The following is a 27,671-nucleotide window of genomic DNA, read 5'->3' as shown; positions in this document are numbered from 1 at the left end:
TGGGCACTCAAATCCTTGATTAATCATGGCACTCTCCCGTTCTTTTGTTCTAATTTCTGGAGAAGTTCAAATAAAAACGTCCAAGAACACAGTAGCTTTAGTAAAACAATAACCATCAGTTTTTAAAAAATAGGACACCATGGTATCTGTCATTAGATTGCATATGGACAGAAATCGGATCATAATTCCAGCAGAGTTCTTTGACATTGGTTTCCAGGATAAAGAGGAGGATATTACCATTCTGATAACGGCATATGGTAATTGAGGCTCCAGAGAGAACAGAAAACTGAGCTGCACAACTGGAAACTCACATCTACATTCATTTCCCCCAAATGCCTCTGGCACCACAAATGCCTGGAATGAAGAGCCAGTCACTTACAATTGAGGTGAAATCATTACTTTCAATTTCTGTGGTCAACCTCAGGAGGAGACGCTACTTAGGATGATTTGAGGGTGTCATTAGTTATTAACAAAAGGTATAGACCCACAAAAGTCCACAAAGGTCTTTAGAGGTTGGCTAATTTACCCCATCTCCTTCAATCTCTTCTCTCTTGCTCACCATGTGCCCAATGGTAAGCCTGGTGCCCGGCACAGAAAAAGCTCACTAAAAATCATCCAAGGAATGAATGGACTCTGTCCTTCTCTATGATATCTGTGCAAGCCTCAACTAGTCACTCAGCAAACAAGATATACAGCAACAATATTTCCCCTTCTTGAACACATATAAGAAAGGACACATGCTTGTCTTTCATCTTCAAATTGAGAGAATTTTTGCCCAATTCCTTCAACCCCTGTGTCCCCCAAGCCTCCATCTTTTGACCTCAGTGACCCCCCCATTCCAAGCCTAGTTGTGTATAATAGGCCACTGGAGCTTCCTCTTGGGCTCATTGATCTTTCAGGTTGAAAGAGATAATCCTTATTTTCCAAGTGAAAAATCGAGGCCCAGAGACACTGCATGAGGTTTTTACAGGTTCACACAAATATTGAAGAGTAAATTGAGAATCAGAATTTAAATCTCAGTATGTCACTTTAAAATTAGTTCAAACATCCTCTTTTATATGTGTAAATATATATACTAAGTTATACTTGTATATGTATACAATATACTATAGCAATCAATGTTATATTACAGATTTTATTATATATGATTACTACAGTGAGAACTAGTTCACATCCTCACTTTCATAATATTAATGCAATAATGTCAATCAACATTCTTCACTTTGTATTACTTCATAATACGTTATAATTATGTTAACTCAATAATATATCATATAACAAATATACTACAATGAACATACTGTTTTAATAATTACACAATCATATTAAAAATCAATGTTTGATCATATTTCTATATCATTTTGTATAGTTTTTCTTCTTCATTCCATAGATTTAGGAACTACCTAAATCATCTCATTGAATCCACATATGTCCAAAAATAGTAATCATTTACTCAAAGGTCAGTTGGTAAGGGGTCAAGCCAACCCCCAGCATTAAATGTCTCACTCTGAAGTTTATGCTCCTTCAACTACATCCCAATGGCCTTTTGCACTGTGATAAATAACAAAATATTTGGGACTCCCTTTTCCCCAATATTTCTTTCCAGGAAGAAAATCTCACAGCCTGTGTCACTAACATCTCCAGCTTTTCATAATTTGAACACTACTTTCCCATTTTTTAATTAATTAATTAATTTATTAGAGAGCAGAGAGAGAGAAACAGCATGAGAGGGGAGAAGCAGGCTCCCCGCTGAGCAGGGAGTCCGATGTGAGACTCACCCAGGACTCTGGGTCATGACCTGAGCCGAAGGCAGTCACTTAACCAACTGAGCCACCAGGCACCCCCCATTTTTTTTATGCCATCAGCTTCAAAAAATCTCTCACTTTGTTGCCTAATGCTTACTTGTTTTTTATAGAAAACCATAAGACCTTCGAGAAAACCATAAGTCTCTTCAAGACTTGCAGGATTCATAACAGAATATCCCCACTGTTGGCATCATGGAAACTAGAGTAGCCCATCATGGTGTGATTCCCATTGATGATCAATAGTGCTGATCTATACAGACAAATATATGTGTGTATGTATGCAATTTCCTGTTTGAAGATCATCAAAATATATTTCTAACAAATTTCTAAAAATAAAAGCTCAGGCCAAATGTACAACAATAATCTTCCATCTGAGATGGTATTATTTCTCAGAAATCCAAATTTAGAAATTAAAAAAAAAAAACTCACAATGCCCACTCCCTGTTTGAGTAGCTACATGTCCCTAGAAAATGAATGTTCACCTGCACCACCATCGGTCTATGGTACTGTGGGCACAGGTATAGATGAAATCAAAACAACCTCAATAGAGACACTCCATCTGAACTTTACTGCATGGGGTTCATTGTAAATATGTTATTTCTTATATTTATAATGGCCGTCAAATCTGCTCCATTATAGAGGCAGCATCTAACTCAAAACAGAGCACTATAGGCACGAGATCATGGATTCCAGTTTCCCTTTCATTTGATCTCCATTGTTTTCCTTCACATGACATTTGGAAGTAACTACTACAACAAATGAAATGCCATTTTGTAAGCTACTAGTCTATTAGAAATTGGCATAGTAATTATTCTCAAGATGATGCATTCTATGGCCAATGCTCTTATACATTATTTTTAAAAGAAAAACCCCAATACCTAGCAGCAGAGTCAAGAATCCAAGTGAATTTCAGAGTCAAGGACCAATCCTTCAAAGACTAATCCTTCCCCATTTTATGTCTGCAAAACCAAGATCAATTTTTGCTGAGTCTGTTCCTGCAAATCCAAGCTGTTATAATTAGAGGTGAGAGGTTTTGCTTCTAAGCTTTTCCATGGAAGAGTCTAATTTAATAACGTTCTCTATTAATCTGACCCAACTAGGAATATGGAACCAGGGAATATATCAAACTAATTCACAAAACACTCTACACTAAAATCAACAATGGAGTTTTGACAGTTAATTATAACTGCCTAAAAAGGGAGAGCTAAGAATGAGCTTTTAAACATTAAAAAATCAATAACAGCATAAATTCCTAAGCCAAGAATGCATTATTTTAAAGAATAAATGCATTACTATGGGTTAGACAATGGTCAGCAAACTTTCTTTGCTGTGTCCAAAATGCATTTGAAGAACACAGTTCCTGGGGTTGGTCCTTATGTACGTGCCCCAGAATTTTTCAGGCCAAATTGAAAAACTTTTGGAATAACCTCAAATGTTTCATCTGTGGGTCTGTCTCTAACACTGTCCTAGTTTTGATTGGGATCAGAAAGGCAGATGTGACAGAGAAAGGTGGCCAAGAATCTGACCTTTTATCTGCATTTATCGTGAAGCCCTGAGGTTCTTCAGTTTCAATCCACGTGATTACACCGTGGGCACAACTTTCTGAAGAGCTATTACTTTCTATTTCTTTTTTTATAGTAAAAGAGAAGGGACAGAAGGTGGAATTGACAGGACTTGGTTCTAGACTTGGAGGGTGGGGGGAGCCAATGTCTGAGGAGTTGTGGAATGAAAAAGGAAGGGGATATTTTAGGGAGTAGAGAGGTGGCCATGCGTGTGGGTTTCTTCAGACTGCCCTAACAGAGTGCCCCACACGTGGGGGCTTAACTAACAGAAATGTACAATCTCAGGGTTCTAGAGGGCGGGAGCTGGAGGTCAAGGTATTGGAAGGGTTGGTTCCTTCTGAGGGGCATGAGGAAGAATCTACTCCAGGCCAGTTCCCTTGGCCTGTACGTGGCCATCTTTGACCTCTGTCTTTTTGACCCAGTCTTCCCTCTGTCTCAATGTCCTCTTCTCAAAGGACAACAGTCATATTGGATTAAGAGCCCACCCTAATGACTTCACTTTAACTTGCTTACCTCTGTAAACACCCTTGATCCAAATACGGTCACATCATAAGGTACTGGGGATTAAGACTCCAAGGTATCTTTCTTAGGGAGGGGCACAATTCAGGCCATAACACCTCGTGGCAGTAAGAACACCCCTGAATTCCCACTGTCTAGTATCACACACCTAATCACAGAGCACCGTGGGCTATGTCTGCCATGCACAGAGATGCTCTGATTTGTAGAATCTATGCCTATAACCTCATTATTGCTATATTTGAAAGCTGAAGATAGCATCACAGTGGCCTTATTTTGAGCTGGGTTTCTTTCCAACAACAGCATTTATGATAGAAATCTTACTAAGTAAGGCAACCAATGGATGGTGAGACCATATTTATTTATTCATAAGTTTGTATCAATGACAATTATGATCTGGGATTGTGCAAATTGCGCAAAATTCCAATATAAAACACCTCTCTCTCTTTAGAATGGAGATTTTTAACACACGATCCTTCAATTCCTGCACCAAATTCATCTAGCATGTTCCTAAAACTGCAGGTTCCAGACACTGTGGGACCTGCTCAGAGCCAGAGAACCAGAGAACAGGGAGGCTGGAAGTTAGGGTCTCCTTTATTTTTATTTTTTTCTTGTTTCTTACTGTATTTTATTTTATTTTTTTAATTTTATTTTATTATGTTTTTTTAGTCACCATACAATACATCATTAGTTTTTGATGTGGTGATCCACAATTCATTGTTTTCGTATAACACCCAGTGCTCCATGCAGGATGTGCCCTCCTTAATACCCATCACCGGGCTAACTCATCCCCCCACCCCCCTCCCCTCTAGAACCCTCAGTCTGTTTCTCAGAGTCCATCTTCTCTCATGGTTCATCTCTCCCTCCGATGTCCCCCTCTTCATTTTTCCCTTCCTTCTCCTAATGTCCTCCATGCTGTTCCTTATGTTCCACAAATAAGTGAAACCATATGATAATTGACTTTCTCTGCTTGACTTATTTCACTTAGCATAATCTCCTCCAGTCCCAGCCATGTTGATGTAAAAGTTGGGTATTCATTCTTTCTGATGGCTGAGTAATATTCCATTGTAGATATGGACCACATCTTCTTTATCCATTCATCTGCTGAAGGGCATATTGGCTCTTTCCACAGTTTGGCTATTGTGGACATTGCTGCTATGAACATTAGGGTGCATGTGCCCCTTCTTTTCACCCAAAAAAAACAAATAATCAAGTCAAAAAATGGGCAGAAGACATGAACAGACACTTCTCCAAAGAAGACGCACAAATGGTTAACAGACACATGAAAAAATGTTCATTGTCATTAGCCATCAGGGAAATTCAAATCAAAACCACATTGGGATACCACCTTACACCAGTTAGAATGGCAAAAATTGACAAGGCAAGAAACAACCAATGTTGGAGAGGTTGTGGAGAAAGGGGAACCCTCTTACACTGTTGGTGGGAATGCAAGTTGGTACAGCCACTTTGGAAAATAGTGTAGAGGTGTCTCAGAAAGTTAAAAATAGAGCTACCCTATGACTCAGCAAATGCACTCCTGGGTATTTACCTCAAAGACACAGATGTAGTGAAAAGGAGGGTCTCCTTCTTTAATAAGAACTCCAAATGATTCTTGTGAGCTTTGGAAGTTGAGAACCACTGGTCCAGGAGAAGAAATTGGCAGACATACACAGACAATGTAAAGTGGGAAGTGCTGAGACATAGGCACAAAAGGATGCTATGAGAATCAGGGTAGGGGCCCCTAAGTCCCCCTGGAGACAGAGAGTGGCTTGCTGTGGGAAAGTAATGAGCAGCAGTAAAAAGGTGACTCCACGTACTGGCACGGAACAGCTGAGGCAGAGACAGGTGCATGAGTACACGGATGTGAATCGCCCATGCCTGTCTTCAGCCTCAAAGCGGTCACTCACTCCACCTGCCGTGGCCTTTGGTAAGATGGCCCCTCCTGTCCGTCACACTGAAACTCTCCAGCACTTACCACCCTCTTTCTTTGAGCTGTTTACTCTGCTCCCACTTTTCAGCTATCTCTACTTGTGGAATTTAGAAAGGCAGCTGCTTTGGGAACCTGCATCTCAGTCCCGTGAGCCCCTAGGGTCCTCCCTGGCAGTGCCCCTGCATGGACTTGGGGTCCACTTCCCTGCCTGGGCAGCTCCGCTCCCTGCCATGGTCACTTTCACCCTGTCGATTTTGCAGGAACGGCTTGTCACCTCACCGTGGCTCTTTCATGAGAGACCATAACCTACTCTTCAATGTCAGTCGGCAACTTGAACAACACACAGGGCATTTTACAATCTCCACTCCTCTTTGCCTTTAAGTGATTTAGGAGACATCTTTTTCAACCTGCCGTATCCCAGAGTGTAAAGTTCTACATGGACTGTTCCCTCTCCACTGTCAGGGCCGTCCTCCCTGCTATGATGCTCCAGGTGAGAGGGAACACACACGGTCCTACCTGCTGGTTTTTGCAAACATTCCATGTCAGAATCATTTCCCAGTGTTAAGTGCAAAAACTACATCACAGGCATTTCCTTGAACGCAAGACACACAGTTGACCTCGATTAGGTATTCTCATCAATACAACTCCAGATGCTCTTAGGAAAACTTCTTGCTTGTGTATTTTGTAGTTCCTGGCCCAGGAAGGTCAAGAGCCTCATATAACAACTGCTATTATATAAAATTACCCTATATTTGCACTCACTACTGCTTTATTATTAACATATCCCAGACTCAGACAGAAAACATGGAATTGTGTGATAGCACGCGCCAGGCATGAACAGAGAAAAATGCGTTCTTTATTTGGTGAATAAACATTCTGGGTTTTATCCATGATAGAGGATAATTCTATATCTTCCATAAAATGAGATACAATTTGCAAACTCTAGAAGATAACTCATATTGGTTGAATTATAATCTGCATTCTGGTCTGATCCTGACACATCATTTAGGTCAGAGGTCAGCAGACCATGACCCGAGGGTCAAAACCACCCTGCTGAGTTTTTGTATAGCTCACCAACTAAAAATGGCTTAACTAAAAGGATCGTGAAAAATTTACAAATGAAGAATATGTGACAGAAACTCTAAATGACTCAGAAAGACTGAAGTATTTATTACCTGGCCCTTACAGAAAAAGTTTGCTGGTGCATTTCGATTATCATGAAAAATAAGAGAAATCTATCACCAGCTTAGTTAGTTAAATATTATTGACTGTAATTAGACATTCATAAATTTCTGTGCGAAAGCAAGTGGACAAGTACTTAATGAAAACACTCGTGGATGGAAATATGTTTGTATTGTGAAAGAGTTCCTTTTTTATTGGGTGCCTCTTAGTACCTGGTTGTATGGTAAAGGTTTCATGTCAAGTTTTTCACTTACTTTTTCAAATGAGGCAGCAGAGGAGTATTCTGGTTCCCATGTCCAGATGAGGAAACTAAACCTCACTGGAACCAAATTTCCTGCCCAGCATCACATTGGTCAGCAAATGTTGGAGATAGATGGGACCCACATCTAAATTTAGGAGATGGGCTGAAATATCCAAAATCCAATCACTCAAATTCCATAAAGAGATCAGGGGTAAATGTGTGGGATTTGGCAGATTTTGGCTATATGCACTATGTGGCTTTATAACCTAAGAACTTAGAATATAGCTGGAATAATGACCATAAACTATATTCATATATATATATATATATATATATGTACTTTCTTATATAATGTAACATGTGATTTGATATTTTAAAAAACATTAAATTTCTAGAAACCTTATATTATTGACATGACACATAGAAGCTTGATCATTTCATAGAAGCAAATAAATATGCATATGAAAAAAATCAAGCCAAGAGTCGTAATTACCTATGCATTTTATGCTCGTAAGTAAAAGTTATTAGGATTTACAAAATAACTCAAGTTTAATGCCAGGACACCAAACATATTCTCCTAATTTTTTGATAATGCTGTTACTTAAAAAATTAAAAAAAAAAGAATAGTACCTTCTGAAAGATGCTCTTTTAGGGGGCAGCAATAATGTGTTGGGGCTACATGCCTGATATAATGGCAATAGGTAGGTTTTTGCATCTGAAACACATGGGTTCAAATCCCATCTCAGAGGTTAGTTTTTGTGCTGCTTGGGAATGTCACCTTTGAGCACTGGAATCTGTTAAGGAGTGAGGAAGACAAACATGCAGCTCACACCTGACTCCCAGAAGACCCCCACACACCATTCTCCTCATCCACCCATCTCCTGCTCTACTCATAACCTTCACATCAGCAGAGGCAGCATTATCAGCAGTTACACATATCTAGGCATCTAGGTCTCAATCATGTAATTTGTGAGAAAGATCATGTTTCCTACTCTTCTTTGCCTGCAAAATGCAAGCAAAGCATAAACAATGGTCAATGTCAATTCCAAGCTAAAGCTACAGCTTACAAAAGACTCTGAGAATCCAAGCTTGAAAAAGAGAGAGAGAGGCAAACCAAGAAACAGACTCTTAAGGATAGGGAACAAGTGGAGGGTTGTTGCAGCGGAGGTAGGCAGGGGAATAGGGGAAATGGTGGATGGGCATTAAGGAAGGCACTTGTGATGAGCACCAGGTGTAAATGATAAATCACTAAATTCTACAACTAAAATTAATACTACATTATATGTTAACTAACTAGAATTTAAAGAAAACCTGGAGACAAAAAGAATTACAATAAAATTTACATTTTATAAAATGAATAGCTTCTGGGAGCTGCTGTCTCTTCAACACGGGGAGGTGGAAAGCAGGGTGCTGTGTTGCACCCGTTTACCTGGGACTTTGAGATAATACAGAAAATTTCAGTTCTAATTCAGGCTTCTCTTCAAGATGAATGAGATCAGTGTATTGATAATGGAAACAGCTGCTTGGCAGAGTTACTTGCTTTAAGGCAGGAAATGAAGCCTGAAGGACAGAAGATATGCCTGGCTTTATCGGGGAGGATATGAACCAATACAGATTTCTGAGAAAAATAATTTAAAAGGTCAAGTAAAGGGAGAAAAAACAACCCAAAGTTCCTTGAAACCAATAACTACATCTCTCTTCCTACATTTTTTCACTCACAGAGGATCCCTACTGTTTGTTTAATCCTGCCCAAGATTTTCTAAATGCTAATTACAAGCCATCCTGTTATCTTGGAAAAAGCCTTGCTCTGGGAGCCGGTGGTCTAGTGTTGTGGTATTAGCTCCTCTTCTTGGGAGCCACAGGATCCTGGCTAAGTTTGGAGAAGGTCTTACAAACCCTCTTTCAGACCTAACAGGGAGCACTGGCGCTAACGTTAATTTTTGATGATTTGTTTTTTTTAATTTTTATTGTTATGTTAATCACCATATATTACATCATTAGTGTTTGGGTAGTGTTCCATGATTCATTGTTTGCATATAACACCCAGTGCTCCATGCAGATTTATTCTAAGTTATTTCTTCAGTCCTCTCAACAATGCTGAGAGCGAGGCATCGAAATGCCCGCTTTACATCGCAGGCTTAGAGAGATGTTTACAGAGATGAGGAGTCCCTCACCATCAGCAGCTCTTTTTCTCTCAAAATTTGGTGCTTCTGACATACCACTGGCAAAAAGTCAAGTCAATGAAAACAAGAGAAAACAAAACAGATTCTGCCAGAAGATGATGACCATTTTAAAAGGAAAAGAATAAATCATTCTCAAATACCTACCTTATAAGGTCATAGATTTATGGAGTTTTTGCATTTAAAATATTTACCAAATGCCATGGGTGACGGGGTATCTGGCTAGGTGTCCTGGGGACCACAGCACAGATATAGTTCATGGGCTCAGCAGCTTGGAACCTAGAAGGCAAGTGATCTCAACACCCCAGGTTTTGACCTTGCTTATTTGTTAAAAAGTAAGTGTTATATTTTCAGTAAACATATGAAAGTATTATTACAGACAATTAAAAAGAAATCAATATCCAAATGAAGTTAGAAAAGGTATAAATTGTATTTGTTCTTCTGTAAGATTAAAAGGAGTGGTGCTCAAATCATTGAGAAAACATAATTGCAGCTCAAGAAGGATCATTGAAATCTGACAAAATATGTTGAAATATTAAATATACACCAAATAAATATTAAGTACTGGGCTGCCAGGGCCACCAAGAGAAATGTGTTTATTTATTTATTCATTCATTCATCCAGTTTTCAAGTCTTCTATTTTCAAATAAAAATAATTATAATAACTACAGTAATCTCTGAGTTTGGTAAAAGTCTTAAAATATTTCAACATTTGCATTAGTAATGAGATTCCCAATTATCTCCAAGACCTTTGAGAGAATGGACTACAGGATTTATTGACTGTTTTGGACCAAATGTGCTCTGCTGTCAAATGTCTCAGTCCCTATTCTGTGGTAGAGCCATTTAGTTTGAAATTTATCCCAGCACACACATTTTTTAATCATAATTTTATTCATTTGATTTGGTCCTTACAGAGCCTACAAAGTCATATCTCCTCTCATGAAAAACAAACAATGATGTACTGTATCTTGAACGAATTAAATGGCAGTGCCCTTACTAATAAGTCTGACACTCTGACTTCTCTGAGCACCACCATCTGCAGGACACAGCCTGCTCATGGCAACCTGGAGGGAGGCACATCAAACTGGCCCCGGGAACCTCTCCCCATCATGGAGCCCACACTCAGTGAGCCATACCATAATCCTACCAGCAAAGGAAACTAAAGTACATGTGTTCACTGACCGTGCTCCCGTTCTAACCCTTTACATGCGATCACAAGGCCTTTTGATGCTATTTCCTAAATGTGTCCAGGATCTGTTTTCTCATAAATCTATCTCCACTGTATTTTCAAGGACTCCATCACTGCTCCAGCATACTTTCCCGAGCTTCTAAGTACCCCTGTGTTCCAGACAAGATTCTGTCCCACCATCTGCCATGATGCTACAAGATCTTTCTAAAATGTAAGGTAAGATCATAGCCCATAGTTCTTCAGTACACTGGCATTAACCACAGGACAGGAGGCGAAAGCTACATAAACTTGCAGTTAAGGTCTTCAATGAGAGGCCCCCGTCTACTGCTCCAAGCCCATCTTTTATCACTCCTTCCCCACTGGGCAAATTCCAGCCCAGGTGTCCCATGATGGCAAAAATATCCCTGACCTTCTCTGCTATCTCTACGTAATGTGTATCTACTCTCACTGAATGTCACAGTGAATTGTATTTACTGACTCCTAAATCTGTCTCTCCCACTGGACCTTCAGAGATTTAAGGGTTGGGAATATGTCTTGGTACCTGCCATGCCTAATACAGAGGTAAGTTTGGGTTGAAATCAAAGTAGGTCTATGTTCCTTAACATGTGCATTAGGTTTTACAACTATTAACTACAGACCTGATCCACAAACATAGTCATGATTAATGTCACTTTGCTTCTCTATCAAAACAAATATGTCAAGAATTGTACAGCATACACCCTCTCCATAAACACAGGGCCTGTGTCTACTTCAATTTATAACAGTGTGTTTGAAAGTTCTATAGGTTCTGTAGGTAAAAACTTGTACCTTTACTCAGGTAGAAGTGCTGCATGGAAATTCTCATTTCTCAGTTTTATGTCTAATGTAAATACAATATCTCAGGGAAAAAAATAAAATCCTAAAAGACTTGTGTGCTGGCTTGAGTGGGAACAGTGTAATGTTATATGCATTTAGCCGACATTGTTGTGAGTTTTTTCCTTTATAGAATGCAGAGCATTTTAAAGAAAGAGCTCACCCAAACTTTAATTGCATGATCTAGAATTATAATCTTTCAGCAATTCAGGACCCTTAGATGGCAATAATCCATCTCTATATATTAACTCTCTTTGGACTACAATACTCATTATAAGAACCTGAAATTATCCTCAATTATCCTACAACTAAAATTGAACATTTCTCTAAATAGAACATATCTTCCATTGTAAATTTAAATTATAAATAATGGTACCAACAGCCAAATAGGAAATAGGTTTCCCTTAAAATTTGTATTTTAACACTGAAGGAAAATCACAATAAATGTATGATAATCCTGCCTTATTTCTTAAATGTTTTCAAATTTAGCCTAAAAAATCTTTTTGACATTACAATTTTTGGTGAGTTTTCTCTGATCCTATTGTTTTATTTTATTTTTTTAAGATTTTATTTATTTATTTGACAGAGAGAGACACAGCGAGAGAGGAAGCAGGGGGAGTGGGAGAGGGAGAAGCAGGCTTCCTGCGGAGCAGGGGGCCCAATGCAGGGCTCGATCCCAGGACCCTGGGATCATGACCTGAGCCGAAGGCAGACACTTAACAACTGAGCCACCCAGGTGCCCCATGATCCTATTGTTTTAAAGACATTCATCTAAAAAGAGTTCTATATGCACCTGAAGGAAGATGCTATTTAGTTATATATATATATATATATATATATATATATATATATATATATAAATTAGTTCATGATATCCATAGTGCTCACTGCCATAACTTATAAATCTGTTTTCATGGTTAGGTGGTGATTTTCTTGAAGGGAGGAAACAGGTCTCATTCATTTTGTTTCCTTACAGCTGAGCACAAACACTCAACACATTTATGAATCGACAGGGGAAACCTCCTCGCCTGATACAGAACACAGAGTAGATTATTTAATATAAAAAAGGAACTAAAATGACATTTCAGATAAAGGGCTGGTATCCAAGATCCATAAAGAACTTCTCAAACTCAACACCCAAAAAACAAATAATCCAGTCAAGAAATGGGCAGAAGACATGAACAGACACTTCTCCAAAGAAGACATACAAATGGCCAACAGACACATGAAAAAATGTTCCACATCACTAGCCATCAGGGAAATACAAATCAAAACCACACTGAGATACCACCTCACACCAGTCAGAATGGCTAAAATTAACAAGTCAGGAAATGACAGATGTTGGCAGGGATGCAGAGAAAGGGGAACCCTCCTACACTGTTGGTGGGAATGCAAGCTGGTGCAGCCACTCTGGAAAACAGTGTGGAGGTTCCTCAAGACGTTAACAATAGAGCTATCCTATGACCCAGCAATTGCACTACTGGGTATTTACCCCAAAGATACAAAGGTATTGATCCAGTGGGGCATGTGCACCCCAGTATTCATAGCAGAAATGTCTACAATAGCCAAACTGTGGAAAGAGCTGAGATGCCCTTCAACAGATGAATGGATAAAGAAGATGTGATTCACATATACAATGGATTATTACTCAGCCATCAGAAAAGATCAATATCTACCATTTGCATCGACATGGATGGAACTGGAGGGGGTTATGCTAAGTGAAATAAGTCAAGCAGAGAAAAACAATTATCATGTGGTTTTACTCATATGTGAAACATAAGGAATAGCTCAGATCACAGGGGAAGGAAGGGAGAACTGAATGAGAAGAAATCAGAGAGGGAGACAAACCATGAGAGATTCTGGATTCTAGGAACCAAACTGAGGGTTACAGGGGGGAGTGGAGGGATAAGGTAGCTGGGTGATAGGTATTAAGGAGAGCTCCTGTTGTGATGATCACTAGGTGTTACACGCAACTAATGAATCATTGAACACTACATCAAAAACTAATAATATACTGTATGTTGGCTAACTGAACATAATAAAAAAATAAATTAAATAAATAAAAATTGGGGGTGCTTGAGTGGCTCAGTCGTTGAGCGTCTGCCTTCGGCTCAGGTCATGATCCCAGGGTCTTGGGATGGAGCCCCGCATCGGGCTCCCTGCTCAGCAGGAAGTCTGCTTCTCCCTCTCCCACTCCCTCTGCTTGTGTTCCTACTCTCGCTGTGTCTCTCTCTTTCAAATAAAACAATAAAATAAATTAATAAATAAAAATTTAAAAATAAAAAAATAAAAGAACGGAACTGATAATCTACAAAGCCTCCACCTGACTGTATCAATTGAGGCCAATGGCTTTCTACAAGTCAGATGTCTATATTACATAAAAGTTTTACATTCTATAAGCAACAAAGGAAAGTGAATAATTAATGCTGAACATATCAAATTTCCCCCTATTAACTACTATGGCAATCACACATTTATATCTCATATTAAATTTACCTGAATCAAAAAATAAATACATACATACATACATACATACATACATACATAAATTCACCCGAATCGACTCTAATGACACTTTAATCACGAGTAAAAGACCCTTAGGGTATAAAGTGCCAATATATGTTATAGAACTTACTCTATTTAATTGTAGGATATTTTCTCAATGGTCTTCATCTATTTGTGTGGTTACTTCTACTTATTTTAAAAGATTTAATTTTATTTTTAAATGACAAAAATGCTTATGTAATTGTACCAAGTTTTTTAAGTGACTTTAGAAAGCTTACTTTCTACCACGGTTTTTATTTTTAAACATTATAGCCTCACATATGATGAAAATATTTTGCATATTATTATAATTAAAATGCTATTTTATACAAATTGTAAATACCTATGACTGAAAGACAAAAGACTTTTCCACAGTAAATGAATTTAAATACTGAAAATACAGATTATCTCCAGAATTGGTGCCTACAAGATTTTTTTATAAGTAGAATTCCTTTTGGCAGAAAACAATTTGATTCAAACACTGAAGTGAGGGCAGAAGGTCTGGATTCTAGGTCAACATGTTTATGATTATTGGTAAGTCACTTTAACTTTTCCGGGTTTCAGTTCCAGATACTTGAAAACAAGTAAATTGAACTAGATGATTCTTAAGTGCCCTCCAGGTTTTATAAGTCATAGTTTATAGAATAGTTAACAAAATGGGTTGAACACTGTGGATTTGTTGTAGGAAGATGGTGCTTCTGGGGCACGTGATCATTTGAGAATGCAATCATGCAGGTCATTTATCTCCCAGAAGAAATCTGAAGGAAGAGAGTCTAATTTTCCACGCAAAGTGTTTTTGTGTGATTCCAACATGCCGCCTCCACAACGTCATTGCTTCTTGGTTATGCGCTCAACACAAAGAACAGACACGCATCACACTCACTCAGATTCCTTAACCCAAACTGCACAGACTCCCTGAGGGTCTGGGTTTTGGTGCACTGTTTCTGAGTCATTTACTTCAGACTTAAATAGTTCTGCTAAGGGAGGAAATGGGAGCAGGAGAGAGAGGTCACAATGTATCAGAAAAACACCCTGCAGACTTCATCTTATTCCTTTCAGCCATTCGTAGGAAGAGCAAGCCATGTCTCCAGCTCCGTAAGGGTTTCCGGAATTCCTCCTGATACAGGAAGATGCACGGGCACATGCCTGGATTGTGGCTCCTCCCAAGTCTCTCGCCCCAGGTCTCTCCTCCTGCCTTCTAGTGCCTTCTATCCTGAGAACACCTTCCACCTGGGCTCTACTTTGTGACTCAGGCTCTAGAGGTCCCGATTCTGGGAACTTCTGCCAATGCTGCTCCACCCCCAACCCCCGCACCCCGCCCTTGTCCAGTTTGGGGTTTCGTCATTATTACTGCCATTGGCATTCTGTCCCCAGGGCACAGGACACACAGCCCCCAGGGCTACTCTCTGAGCAATAGAGTCTATGTCCTAGATGGAGTAACAGAACATTTAAAGAAAATGAGAATCATGTCTTCTTTTAAAGAACAAAACCATCATTCCAAATGAAAGAAGCTTTTGGATCTTTATGTTTGTCTTATATTTAAGAAGAATTTCTGGAGCTGGAACATAAATAATGCAAGCTAAGTATCTGAATAACTTCTGGTGGTTAAAGACCCATATAGTTACTAGGATAAATATCCATTATTGTCTCAGAGAGCAATACCAGAAAATATAATATCTATGAAAAAAGAGAAAAACAGGAAACCAATAGGAGGCTCCATTCATAAATCATAATTAACTTTCAAAGACCAAAACATTTTATTATGAATGTAAGTCTCAATAAGGCAAAACTATGAAAATTTCATGACTCCAAAACCTTCAATTAAAATTAAAATGCCTTATTTGAAAATTTGATTTTTATGCATATGACAGATAAAATATTCCAAAAAAGCATGAAATACTGAAAACAACTTTAACAAGCCCTAGATTTAAATGACCAAAGGAAAATGAAATACATAGCATATGGCTCAAAGAATGAGTTCTTAATCTAAATTTTGAAAAGGGGGTTTTAGTAAATTGATTTTTTAATTAATGCAACTGTCAGGAAAAATTCCTTTGAATCTACATCGAACAACGTATTTTTTACTTCAAAATGAAATACAAGTAAGTATTAGGATAACTCTACCCAGCATCTAGTGAACGTTCAACCATCCTCTGAATTCAGGCTATAAAGCTAAATCAAGCCTAGTGTAAATGTCAGAAATGTTTGCATGGCCAGTGGAAAGTTTAATTTGTACTTCTATAAACCCACATTCAATTTTTCCTTACCTTTTATCCATCACTGCCACTTCAGTAATTCTCAATATGTGATTAAAATAAGGACAATAAATTTAATTCAAGTTTGGGGATAAAAAAATCACTTTTCTTACCCTGGCAGATGGGAGCAAGAGAATCCCACTGATACATGCCCCCTGGATTCCGTCGACAGGTTGCGTTGCTGTGGCCAATCATTCGATACCCAGGCTTACAAAAATAATGCACTTTACTTCCATGTGCTCCTGTGGTCCTATTGAAGATACCACCATTCTTCGGGGTATGGGTCAAGCTGCAGTAAGGTGCTATGGGCACACAAACACATACAGACGCAAATAAATAAACAGAGACCGTGGCATTTCCCTTGGTAAAAGGGATATAAATGAAATATCTTTATTTTTTCAATAGTGGGAAATCAGCACCAATATGTCAACTGGTTCTAAAAAGCATCCCCAAACACCAAAGCCTGGCAAGGATGTGGAATGAGAGGCATTCTGACACACTGCTGGTGAGAATGCAACATGGTGCAGCCACATTAGAAGACAGTGGCAGTTTCTTATAAAATTAAACATACTTTCACCCTACGATCTTGCAGTCATACCCTTGGTATTTGTTCAAAGGACTTAAAAATGTATGTCCACAAGAAAAAAAAAAAAAACCTGCACATGAATGCTTATAGCAGCTCTATTCAAAATTGCTCAAGCTTGGAAGCAACCAACATGCCCTTCAGTAGGTGATGGGCAGATAAACAGTGGTCCACCCGGACAGTGGAATATTCTTCAGCACCAAAAGGAAGTGAGCCATCGAGCCATGAAAAGAAATGCAGGAACCTTAAATGTTTATTACTAAGTCAAAGAAATCAGTCTGAAATGGCTACCGACTGTATGATTCCAACTATATGGCATTCTGGAAAAGGCAACACTATACAGATGCTAAAAATATCAGTGGTTGCCAAGGGTCAAAGGGAGGGATGAACAGGTGGACCACAGAGTATTTTTAGAGCAGTGAGACTTCTCTGTGATACTGTGATGATGGATACATGTCATTATACATGTGTCCAAACCCACAGAATATACGACATGAAGAGTCACCCTGATGTAGACCACGGACTGCAGGTGATGACGATGAGTCCGCATAGGTTCACTGAGTCTAACAAACACACCATCTGATGGGGATGTTGATAGTGGGGGAGGCTGTGTCTGTTTAGGGGCAGGGGGTACATGGGATCTCTCTGTGTCTTTTCCTCAATTTTGCTGTGAAACTAAAACTGCTCTGAAAAAATAAAGTCTAAAACAAAACAAAACAAAACAAAACCAAAAAGCATCCCAAAAGCCTAGAGCCAAGGTTCAAGCTCTTATTTTGAAGTTTGGATTACATGCAATTATTACTCGGTGAAGGCAGATCTTGACTTTCTGGTTAAAATACTATAAGGAAATACACAGAAGAATCATACTGAATTCCCTCACTCATCCCCTTAAGGCTTACCCACTTAAATAAGCTGACCGACCACCAGAATAAGAAACGATGAGGTTTGGCTCTGGGAAGGAACCTTATTTGAAACAAAACAATTCTCAATATTAAAAAAGAAAAGTATCATTAAAATGGAGAAAATAGAAGAATATAATATTTTGCATTTAGAGCCATTAACTTTTTCCTTGTTGCTGTTACTAAGTGGGTCTTGTGAATTGCACAATCATATAGATATGAAGCTTCTTTTTAACATACGGGATTTGAATAAAATCTCTGAAGAAAATGCACTACTCCAAGTCAATACAAATCTTACAATAGCTTTAATCATTGCCTCTGTAGGAACTTTTTAAAATTGAAGGCAGGCAGTTATTAAAATAATACAGTCTTACCTCACAGAATACAACATTCCAATGGCTAAAGGCTCTGCAACTTATTTGCACATTTAGAGAAAGAAACTCATTTTATTCTTACAAGACCAGTTTCACTGCAGCAAACGATCCTATGAACTCCCTTCAGATAAATTAAAACAATAAAATAAAGAAAGTTGTGAAGGACTAGAAATGTGTATTTCCTTTTGAAAGAAGAAGTTTAAATGTACTACCTCCCTAGGCAGGTTCCATAGACAAAGAACACATATACAAGTCTGAATGCTTAATGTTGAACCTCTCCTTAGAAATAAATTCAGAAGAAACTTTTTGAAGGTTCCCTATCATAGCATTGCCCAGAAGCAATGTCTGTGCCTGGCCTTGGTTGTCAACATGCTCCTATGAGAGCATCCTCAGAGAATATTCTCAGCTGGATCATCTTCTGAAATACCATTTCATTTTTTTTAATGGACTGATTTTTCTTAAGTTAAATTTCACCAACTATTGTAAGAAACTTTTGATTCACTGCCCCATTGGCTATGCCATTTTTTATGTCCTTGTTCTAGACCAAATTTTGTAAGTTTTGAATGAATGAAAATATGTATTTTAGGGAAGGAATGGGTACAATCAGGCACGTTGGCTACCAACTGCAAAAACAAAACAAAACAGAAAGACGATTTATAGGAAGAAGGAGCAGACTGTAGATCTTACTCTAAAGGGAGAGATAAGATTAAGTCTGAAACCGCCCTGGAAGGGCAGAGAGACCACATAATTTATTGCATGTCACCCATGATTTTTGTCATAGTTTAAGTCTGTAAAGGGATATAACGTGCAGGATCGTCCAACTCTGGAGAGTCTGATCACTGTCCATTTTCTCTCCTATTTACTATGTTTTTTTCTATCGCCAGGCTTTCAAGACACCTCTTCTTTCCTAACTCACTTAGAATGAGATATGGAAATAGAGCCCTGAGAAGAAAAGGGAAAGATTAGAGCACGCAGTCCCATCTGTTTGATCCTTGGCTATAGTAAGAAATAAGAAGACCGATGCTCAGTCCTCAAACTCTGCAGGTAGTGCCCTAAAAAGCAGGGAGACATCCACTGTGGGAGAAGACTGGGTAAGTTAGAGATGCTAGACTTTCTGGATATATGTCTGACCAACCTATATCTTTAACAGTCCCAATACAGAAGCTCACATGCTTCATTTAGTATCAAAGGACCATTGTTAACTCTGCATACACTTAGCACAGTTTATTGTATTGACTAGAGCCACTGTTGGACAGCACTTGCTTTGTCTTTTTTGCTTTCAGTTTCAAATTATGTTGATCAATTATATCAATCCTATGTCTGGATGACCAGGATTTCATATATGGGGACAGAGGAGCAAGATACGCTGTGTGGTCATATGATAGGCTAGAGCTCCCTCACCCACACTGCTATATATCAGAGACATGTTCATCTAAAAAAAAAAAAAAAAAACAACAACAACAATAGAGACATGTTCATCTAATCACTGAGCTAAAAACCACTGGTGATGAACTACTAGCAGAGATCATCGAATCACTGAATTTTAAATGAAAATCTGTTAAAAGGTAGAGGTAATCACTGACAAAACAAAAATTTATAGCCTTCTTTGAAATTCTCCAATTTCCTACTCTCCCAACACAGTTTAACAAAGAAAATCTTCTTGTTTTATAATGAATTAAAATGTCCTTTGTGAATGACAGAATTCAAGGTACAATCATATCACCAGGCTACTAAGTAATTTGCCACAGATAGAAGGAGATCAATTAGGTTCACCATGATTTCCTTACAATGTCCATTTTTGCACATTGGAAATAAATTCAAACAATTCTAAAGGTCTCGGTATTTAGTTTTCCAAACAAGGAACGTGATGAACACAAATCCAATCATTGCCCTAATACTCTCCTAACTCCGTCTAATGGAAACAATTTCAACTGTGAGCTCTTTGTCAATAAGCATTTTGAATAACTACTTTGAGAGAAAGGGAGAGACATGAAGGTCTGGGTGTATTTTATTAAACTTTATCAAGAAAGAATGACTGAATTTCATGCCCACTGTCTACACATCTAGAGCCTTTTCAAAACCTTGATTCTTTTAAATATTTCATGATGTCTACCAACCAGAGAGAGCTGAAATCTTATTCTTAAGGCTACTCTGCCTTTTTGCTGTTCCCTTTTCAGGATGTTCCTCAACACTGACCAAGTAAAACACCAACAGAGGAATTCGCAATCCTCTGGTAAGCCACTGCTCAATTAAATGTAGCCGGTGGGCATCTTCTTTAGGGAAACCTATCTCAGTCATCACCATGGGGTATCACTGAGTAAGATACTGAGAAAAGTGTAGATTTTTTTTCCTTAGTAATTAAAGTACGTGAGGAATTTAAATTGCCTACTGTTTCTGTAGAACAGTATAAACATTAGGTGTGGGTCAGGTCATTTGGACAAATGTACACATGATCTAAAGTACATAAATATATTGGCTGATTTAATTAATATAAATAACACTGGCAAAGAATAATTAAAATACACAGGAAAAGGACAAAATGATTTAAATGTTGATGAGGAAATATATATATATGTAACATATTAATTTTGTATGCATTTATACATGTGTATGTATATATATACATATATATACGTAGTCTGCAAATATGAAGAGACATACAGATAATCAATAAAAAGACACTATTAATAGTAAGAGATTAACACTTGTAAAATTAATAGCAAAATGGATATCTCTTCCTGTTTGTTTTCTTAGCATTTAAACCTATTTTATAATTAGTTTATATTATATTACTTTATCTTTTAGAGGGAATGCCTTTGTTTTCCCTAAGTCAATTCCAAGTTTTATGATTTTAGCAATAATTATTAAAATATTAATCAACAAATGGTTTCTTTTCTCTGCTATCGGTTAGAGATCTCTCACTCAGAGTAATTTCCCATCATATTATTTCTATGGGAATTAATTACTCATCCTTGGCAATTAGGTTTACATTACAAAACTCTATCTCAATTTTTTTTTATTTATTGCAGATCACTTGTATTAAAAATGTTTTTATGTTAAATCTAAACTTCACTTACTAACCTGTATATCGAATCTTGAATCCTTTTTTACTGGTTGCATGATCAGTGGACCAGCGGAGATATAACTGATTGCTCTTGCTTGTAAAATTTGATTGTTCAGTGTGGTTCCCACTTAAGACCACTAACAGAGGACTCTGACCAGAAGAACCTAAATAAAACAGAAAAACAAAACAAAACAAAAGGTCAGATATGAGCTAGCACCTACATTATGCAGACTACTTTTAGTTTTTTATCACATTTAGGAGTCTAAATGCACAATAGATATTTATTTCCAAAGTAGACAGTTCCAAATGAATAAAGTAACAAATATATTCCCTGATTAAAAAACAAACAAAAAACAATAGTCAATCAAAATAATGTCACATTAACATATAATACATAGATAATATGAAATCAATTAAATTAATTTATCATCATTAGTATGGACAATATTGTAAGTATATGGGAAATACAGACTTTCATGTGATACTGGTAGAAGGATAAATTAGTATAATCACTTTGGAGAGCAATTCAATAAATCCAGTACAACCGAGGGTTTCATTATATTTCTATAAACTTCAGCACATGTGCACCAGTGTTATTTATATAGCCAAATGTTTGCTCCCAGCTTTGCTTTGGTATGGCAAAACCTAGATCCTAACTAGTATTTTGGCATTTTAGAAAAGAATGGAAAGTGCCATGAAAAGGAATTCTATACACATTTTAATTAATGAACTAGATAAACACTTATTGGCATAGATGACTCTTAAAACAGCATGTTGACCACTGAAGAAATCTAACTGCAGATAAATATGATAGCAATCGTGTAAAAGTTCAAAATTATGCCATATATAAATTATGTGTGTGTGTGCATGGGTACATAGGACACGATAGAGACAGAGTTACATAGTTACATAATAGAGAGAGACAGATGGACAGACAGAGATAGAAAAGGAACCATAAAACAAGTGGGACCCACCAAACCCTGTCCCCTTCAGTACTATTTCCTTCTAGGAGAGGTTACGTGGTACTGGATATGGGTGGAGCCCCCAGATGTCTCGGTACTCCTTGCCTCTTTAAAAGGTAAGGTAAGAGCCTAAGGTAAATTGGACCAAATCCTAAAATTCATCACATCAAGTAATGAGTCCACATCTGTATTTTAAAATTTTTTCAACTTTTGGTACATTTGAAAAATTTTAAAAACTCAAGACACAGAGTCAACCTCGAATAGATAGTTGATAGAAGCCGGTGCAGCATGCCATCAACTGACATGACTTGTTGCCATGACTTGATGTCCCTTACTGAAGAGAGCTGCTTTCTTGAACACAGAAGCTGCAGTCACCTTTCCTGGCTGTCATCCACAACACCACTCTGCTGGTGAACTCAGTGCCACCTCATAGTCTTTTCCACGTCATGCAGTTCCCTCCAGGGAAGCATATTATGGGGTGGGAGAATGTGGTCCTCACAGCTAGATGCAGTGCACATCTTATCGGCATATGGGACTCGCTTTGAGAGTTGTATGTAGGATTTGTACTCATGCAAAGTGACCGAGAAACCACAACTTCACTTATTGTGTAACCCCAATCAGAGCAGAGTTAAAATTATTTAAAAACAAAAACAAACCATAAAAACATGGAATTGTGTTACTACAAATGTATATGGTGAAGTTATACCTGTCAGTACCTCAGAGTGTGGCTGTATTTGGAAATAAGGTCTTTATTTTTTATTTTTTTTTTTTTAAAGATTTTATTTATTTATTTCAGAGAGAGAGAGAATGGGAGATAGAAAGCACGAGAGGGAAGAGGGTCAGAGGGAGAAGCAGACTCCCTGCTGAGCAGGGAGCCCGATGTGGGACTCGATCCCGGGACTCCAGGATCATGACCTGAGCCGAAGGCAGTCGCTTAACCAACTGAGCCACCCAGGCGCCCTGGAAATAAGGTCTTTAAAGAGATAATTAAAGTTAAGTAAGGACCCCGGGATAAACCCTAATCCGGTAGGACTGGAGTCCTTGCACAAAGAAGAGATCAGGACACAGACACACACTGAGGGGCAGCCACCTGAGGATGTGAGAGATGAGACTTCAAAGAAACCAGCCCTGCCCACACCTGCAACCCGGACTTCCCACCCCCGGGCCTGGGAGGAAATTCATTTCCATTGTTGAAGCCCCCCACCTTGGTACTTTGGGATGGCAGCCCTGGTCATCAAATACAAAAAACTAGTACATTAGAGATGATCCAGGCAATGTTCAGTTTCACTGGAGCAAAGTAGGATCAGATGAAATGCTACTTCTCAGGTTCCTGGAAGATGTCCCATAAAAGGATGACCATCTTTTATAATTAAAGAAGACTATGTGTTTTGGGTGCAGGTTTTCTTGTTGTTGTTGTTGTCTAAAGAGATGACATATATTCTAAAATAAAATACCATAGGGAAATTAACCTGCACTTATGAAGTTTTAAAATGTCACTTTTCATGACAGAACTCAAGAGTAAAGCTTCAGGTATTCTTAATCCAGCAACTAATTCTTCATCACTTTCCAACTATTCTTTTTGCCTAACATGCAATAAGCTTCCTCAAGGATTTTTCTTTAAAAATACACATCCAACACAGCACGTGTAGAAGACTTAGCCATAACAGAGAGTAGTCATTTCTACACCAACATGGAAACCATGAAGTATTTTACAAGTGAACACCACAATCTTTATGTTGACACCTTTCTCAGTTGAGTTCTATAATGATTCAATTTTTTTGTTTACTTATTTTTTTTAATCGAGGAATATTCATTACTAGAGCTGTGGACAGGAATATACTCCTGGGATAATAAAGCTTAAAATCAATATTTTCAACATGTTTTTTGGCAACTCATGAGCTACAAAAGAACCACTATTTTACAGAAGACAGAGAGAGAGGTGCGATAAACATGACACTTCATGCAACAAAAATGCTAAGACTTAATAAAATATTCATGTAAAACTGTGCCCTTTCATTTTATAGACAAATCTTTGAGGTTAGAACAAAGCTAACCATGGATCTCTGGTAATTTTAACAGCAAGTGCTTTGATATTATCTCTATTACCTACTTTGTAATAGATAATGGGTATGATCCACCCATTATTTTTGGGAGATCAAACTATAAGCACTTAGGAGTAAATACTAGTAATGACTCTGCTCTGTAATTGGAAGCGGGAGAAGCACTGTCAGCTAAATTCCAATCTGACTAAGGTGAACCAAGGGGACATGAACACATTTACAGCAATTATGTAAATATATTTAATTACATACAGTGTGTATAGGAATATGTATGTACACGCACACACACACACACACACACAGAGCCCCAGAAGTGGGCTGCTCACCTACTTTAGTTTTGTATGTCATCTAATTGACCTCAGAATCGAGTTTAACTGGTTCCTCATTGACATAAGAATACCACTTTTGTACTTGGCTAATAAATTACTTCTTTCCATCCTGAAGACTATGGAAAAAGTCTTTAGCAGTCCATGCCTGCTTTAACATACACTTAAAAATAAAAAACTCTGAATATGAAAATATTGCTCCTCAGCCCTCTGTTTCTATGTATATAAGTATGAGTTTAATTTCCAATTTAGTAGCTCATCATCTTAGGAAATACATAAATTGATTCATGTGGAGTCTATCCATACGAACAACTTGACTATTATGATTCATCAAGGAAGTAGAAGGCACAGAGACACACACAGAATCAATTACAGTAATTTTTTTTCTACTGAGTTGATTGTTATTTTACTGAACTCAATGACAGGTCCATCAAAACATGCAAAAGCCTTATTATTATGTACAGCCATAATTGTATCTTGGTCTAATTTTCTGGGCTATGATTATGCTTCTATACAAAGAAAAATATTAACATCATCTCCATTTCAAATTGACAATTCAACTACATACTACTTTTAAGCATGGCATTGTTCTAGTAATAAGTTTGTTAGAAATATGTAAAAATATATAAGACTAGAGTTGAAAACAGTACTAACATTCGATAAGTGCATTGTACTATTTTTTAAAAGATTGCACATTAAAGACTTCTTTCCGTAGAATTTATCATCTAGAAATCTCTGTGAGCCATTATTTTTATGTAGTTCTAGTAAAATAATTGTTTATATTGATTAAAGTACCTTTAGCTCCCTTAAATTTCCTAAAATACCTTCTGAATCAATAGAATACTTAGAAAGAGAGAAAGGAAGAGCTGTATGAGGTCATCTATTCTAAATTCCCACATGAAAGAATTAAATAATGGTTCAAGTTAATTCAGGACATTTTCAGAATGCATCTCTAGCATATTAATCACTTAAAAGTTGAAACATTAACAAAAGTATGTTCATGTTGCACAGACTCTTGAGACTACACAAGTGCAAGAATAATTCATTTTCTGTTTGGGGGAGATATAATTTATCTCAAGAATATATGAAAGTCCTTGTGTAACAAAAACGTCATGATGGTGTTTTTATTACACTATGTAGAGGTCACTGGTAGGTAAAAAAAAAAAAAAAAAGGAGTAAAGAAACTTACCATCAAACACTTCCAGTGCATCAAATTGCCTTTCACTTTGAAATGTATCCACAAAGATGGTGATGTTATAGTTTGGTTCCACTTTAATACTCCACGAGCATGTCTGGGAGTTAAAATAGTTGCCTGGGTAACCTGGACTGAGGATAACGCCAGAAGATTCTGTCCGGACTTCATTTGCGGGGCATTGTGCTAATGAGAAAAATACCGGTAAAAGTCTTCCTTAACAAAATGAACCTGACGTCAGTAGGAGAGTTTCTATCCCTGTATTTATAAGCCAATGGCAGTAAAGGGGGAACAATCCTACTGAACTATGGCCAAATTTAATACAGGGTACAAACCCAGCAGAACAGCCCTAAATAATAATGAGTCACATTTTACTACCACCCTATAATTTAAATGAGAATTTCATACATATATATGTGTCGGTATTTAGGGTGACTAGATAGACAGATAGATTGATTAATTTCATTTACTGCTAAGGAAACATAGGGTCAAAGAGATTATGTCACTGACACAACTCTAGGGTAGCCAAACCTGACAAAGCTGCCAAATTGAAAAGGAACCTGGAACCTGAAAGTCTTCATCTGGAAAAGGTGGTGAAGCAATGCACTTGCCCCTGCTGATCTACCCGTTGTGAGTGAAGTGGGAAGTACAGATATAGACTGGTTAAAACCATCATGTATCCTTCACTCTGCAGTAACTTTCTAGGACTGAATTGCCCTCACACCTTATTTTAGGGCAGGTGCATTGCAGATTTGATCCTAGGATCCCATGTTTTCCCAACTCAACTATAAAGCAAGACCTCACCTTTTCAATGTAATATTACAACAACATTGTTCAATTATATACAGTAATAGAAACAATGCATTTATTTCTGCCTTTGATTATAGTTTTAATTATATTTAGGACAGTAAATTTTAAGTATTTCATTTGATTACTTGGGACTGTGATAAGAGATGAGCCAGAGAGACCCGGGCTGAAAGCCATATTGGACCTCTGGGTTGTTATAATGTCAAGTAAGAGTAGTGATTTCTAAAGGATGAATTTATCATAATGAATCATTTATCAATTTATCATTAAAAATGAATCATTAAGATAGTGTGGACACACTGACATATTTTTTCCCTCCTGCTTTCCTTTTTTCTTTATTCAACTACTTCTAAGGTAATCAAAATAAGACTGATCTGCATAGGTCTGAACATGCAAAAGAAAACCAACAGTCTCCTAATTAGTAATTTATTTCATTGATAATTTAATTATCTTTCAGAAATAATTTATTTATACAACCATTAAGAAAAAAAATCTATTGATAATGATTCAAAATTTAACAGAGATATAGCAAAACTATTTTTAAATTTTAAAGTTAAATGATCAGCTTTTCCTTCATGGTAAAGGACTTTCATTAGAGGAAATGTGTCTTATTTGTTGAATTACCTCCTTTTAATTAATTAAATTTATATTATTAATACATACATTTTGAAATAATTTCCCAAACAGATAGGCAAAGTTTACATAATATACAAAAGTTTTGATTCAAGTAACTGTCTATTAAAAGGCAATTTTTCCTTTTATTCTTTCATTTACCTTAGTGCTCTTATTCAGATGTACCTTAAAATTTAGAAAATGTTTAGGCATTAGATTACCAATGAGGAAACATTTCATAGAACCCTTTTAATAAAGAAGTATTTTAGGTATATTTTTTAAAATATTTACAATGTTAATTAATGGTAAGTTATATAAAAAATAATTCAAACCAAAACACTCGGACTAAAGCAATTTGCTTTAGAAAGTAATTTCTTCTGTGATGGTGGTAAGATCAGTCCATGAAATATACTATGCCCTTTCAAAAATGAACATATTGGCATTTTTTAAGAGAACACAATCAAAGAAAATTAGCCTTTCTATCTGGATGCATATGTGCAGGGCCTGGAGTTTTAGAATGTCCACAAACCTGCCTT

At 37.3% G+C, this 27,671-nt stretch overlaps 1 protein-coding gene across 2 annotated transcripts in view; it reads right to left on the bottom strand.

Moving 5' to 3' along the window:
• Positions 1 to 27,671, bottom strand: part of CSMD1 (CUB and Sushi multiple domains 1) — a 2,028,797-nt gene that overhangs the window by 119,180 nt on the left and 1,881,946 nt on the right. For both annotated transcript variants that reach the window (XM_027598604.2, XM_027598603.2), the window contains 3 exons: positions 25,714 to 25,902; positions 21,194 to 21,340; positions 16,370 to 16,558 (listed from right to left, as the gene is read on the bottom strand). In XM_027598604.2, the coding sequence (XP_027454405.2) occupies positions 16,370 to 16,558; positions 21,194 to 21,340; positions 25,714 to 25,902 (525 nt within the window). The remainder of the gene's footprint in view (positions 1 to 16,369; positions 16,559 to 21,193; positions 21,341 to 25,713; positions 25,903 to 27,671) is intronic.

This window comes from Zalophus californianus, chromosome 2 (genome assembly GCF_009762305.2).
Source record: "Zalophus californianus isolate mZalCal1 chromosome 2, mZalCal1.pri.v2, whole genome shotgun sequence".
NCBI classification, from domain to species: Eukaryota; Metazoa; Chordata; class Mammalia; order Carnivora; family Otariidae; genus Zalophus; species Zalophus californianus.
Note: the sequence above shows the minus strand (reverse complement) of the source record. Positions and strands in the feature narration are given on the sequence as shown.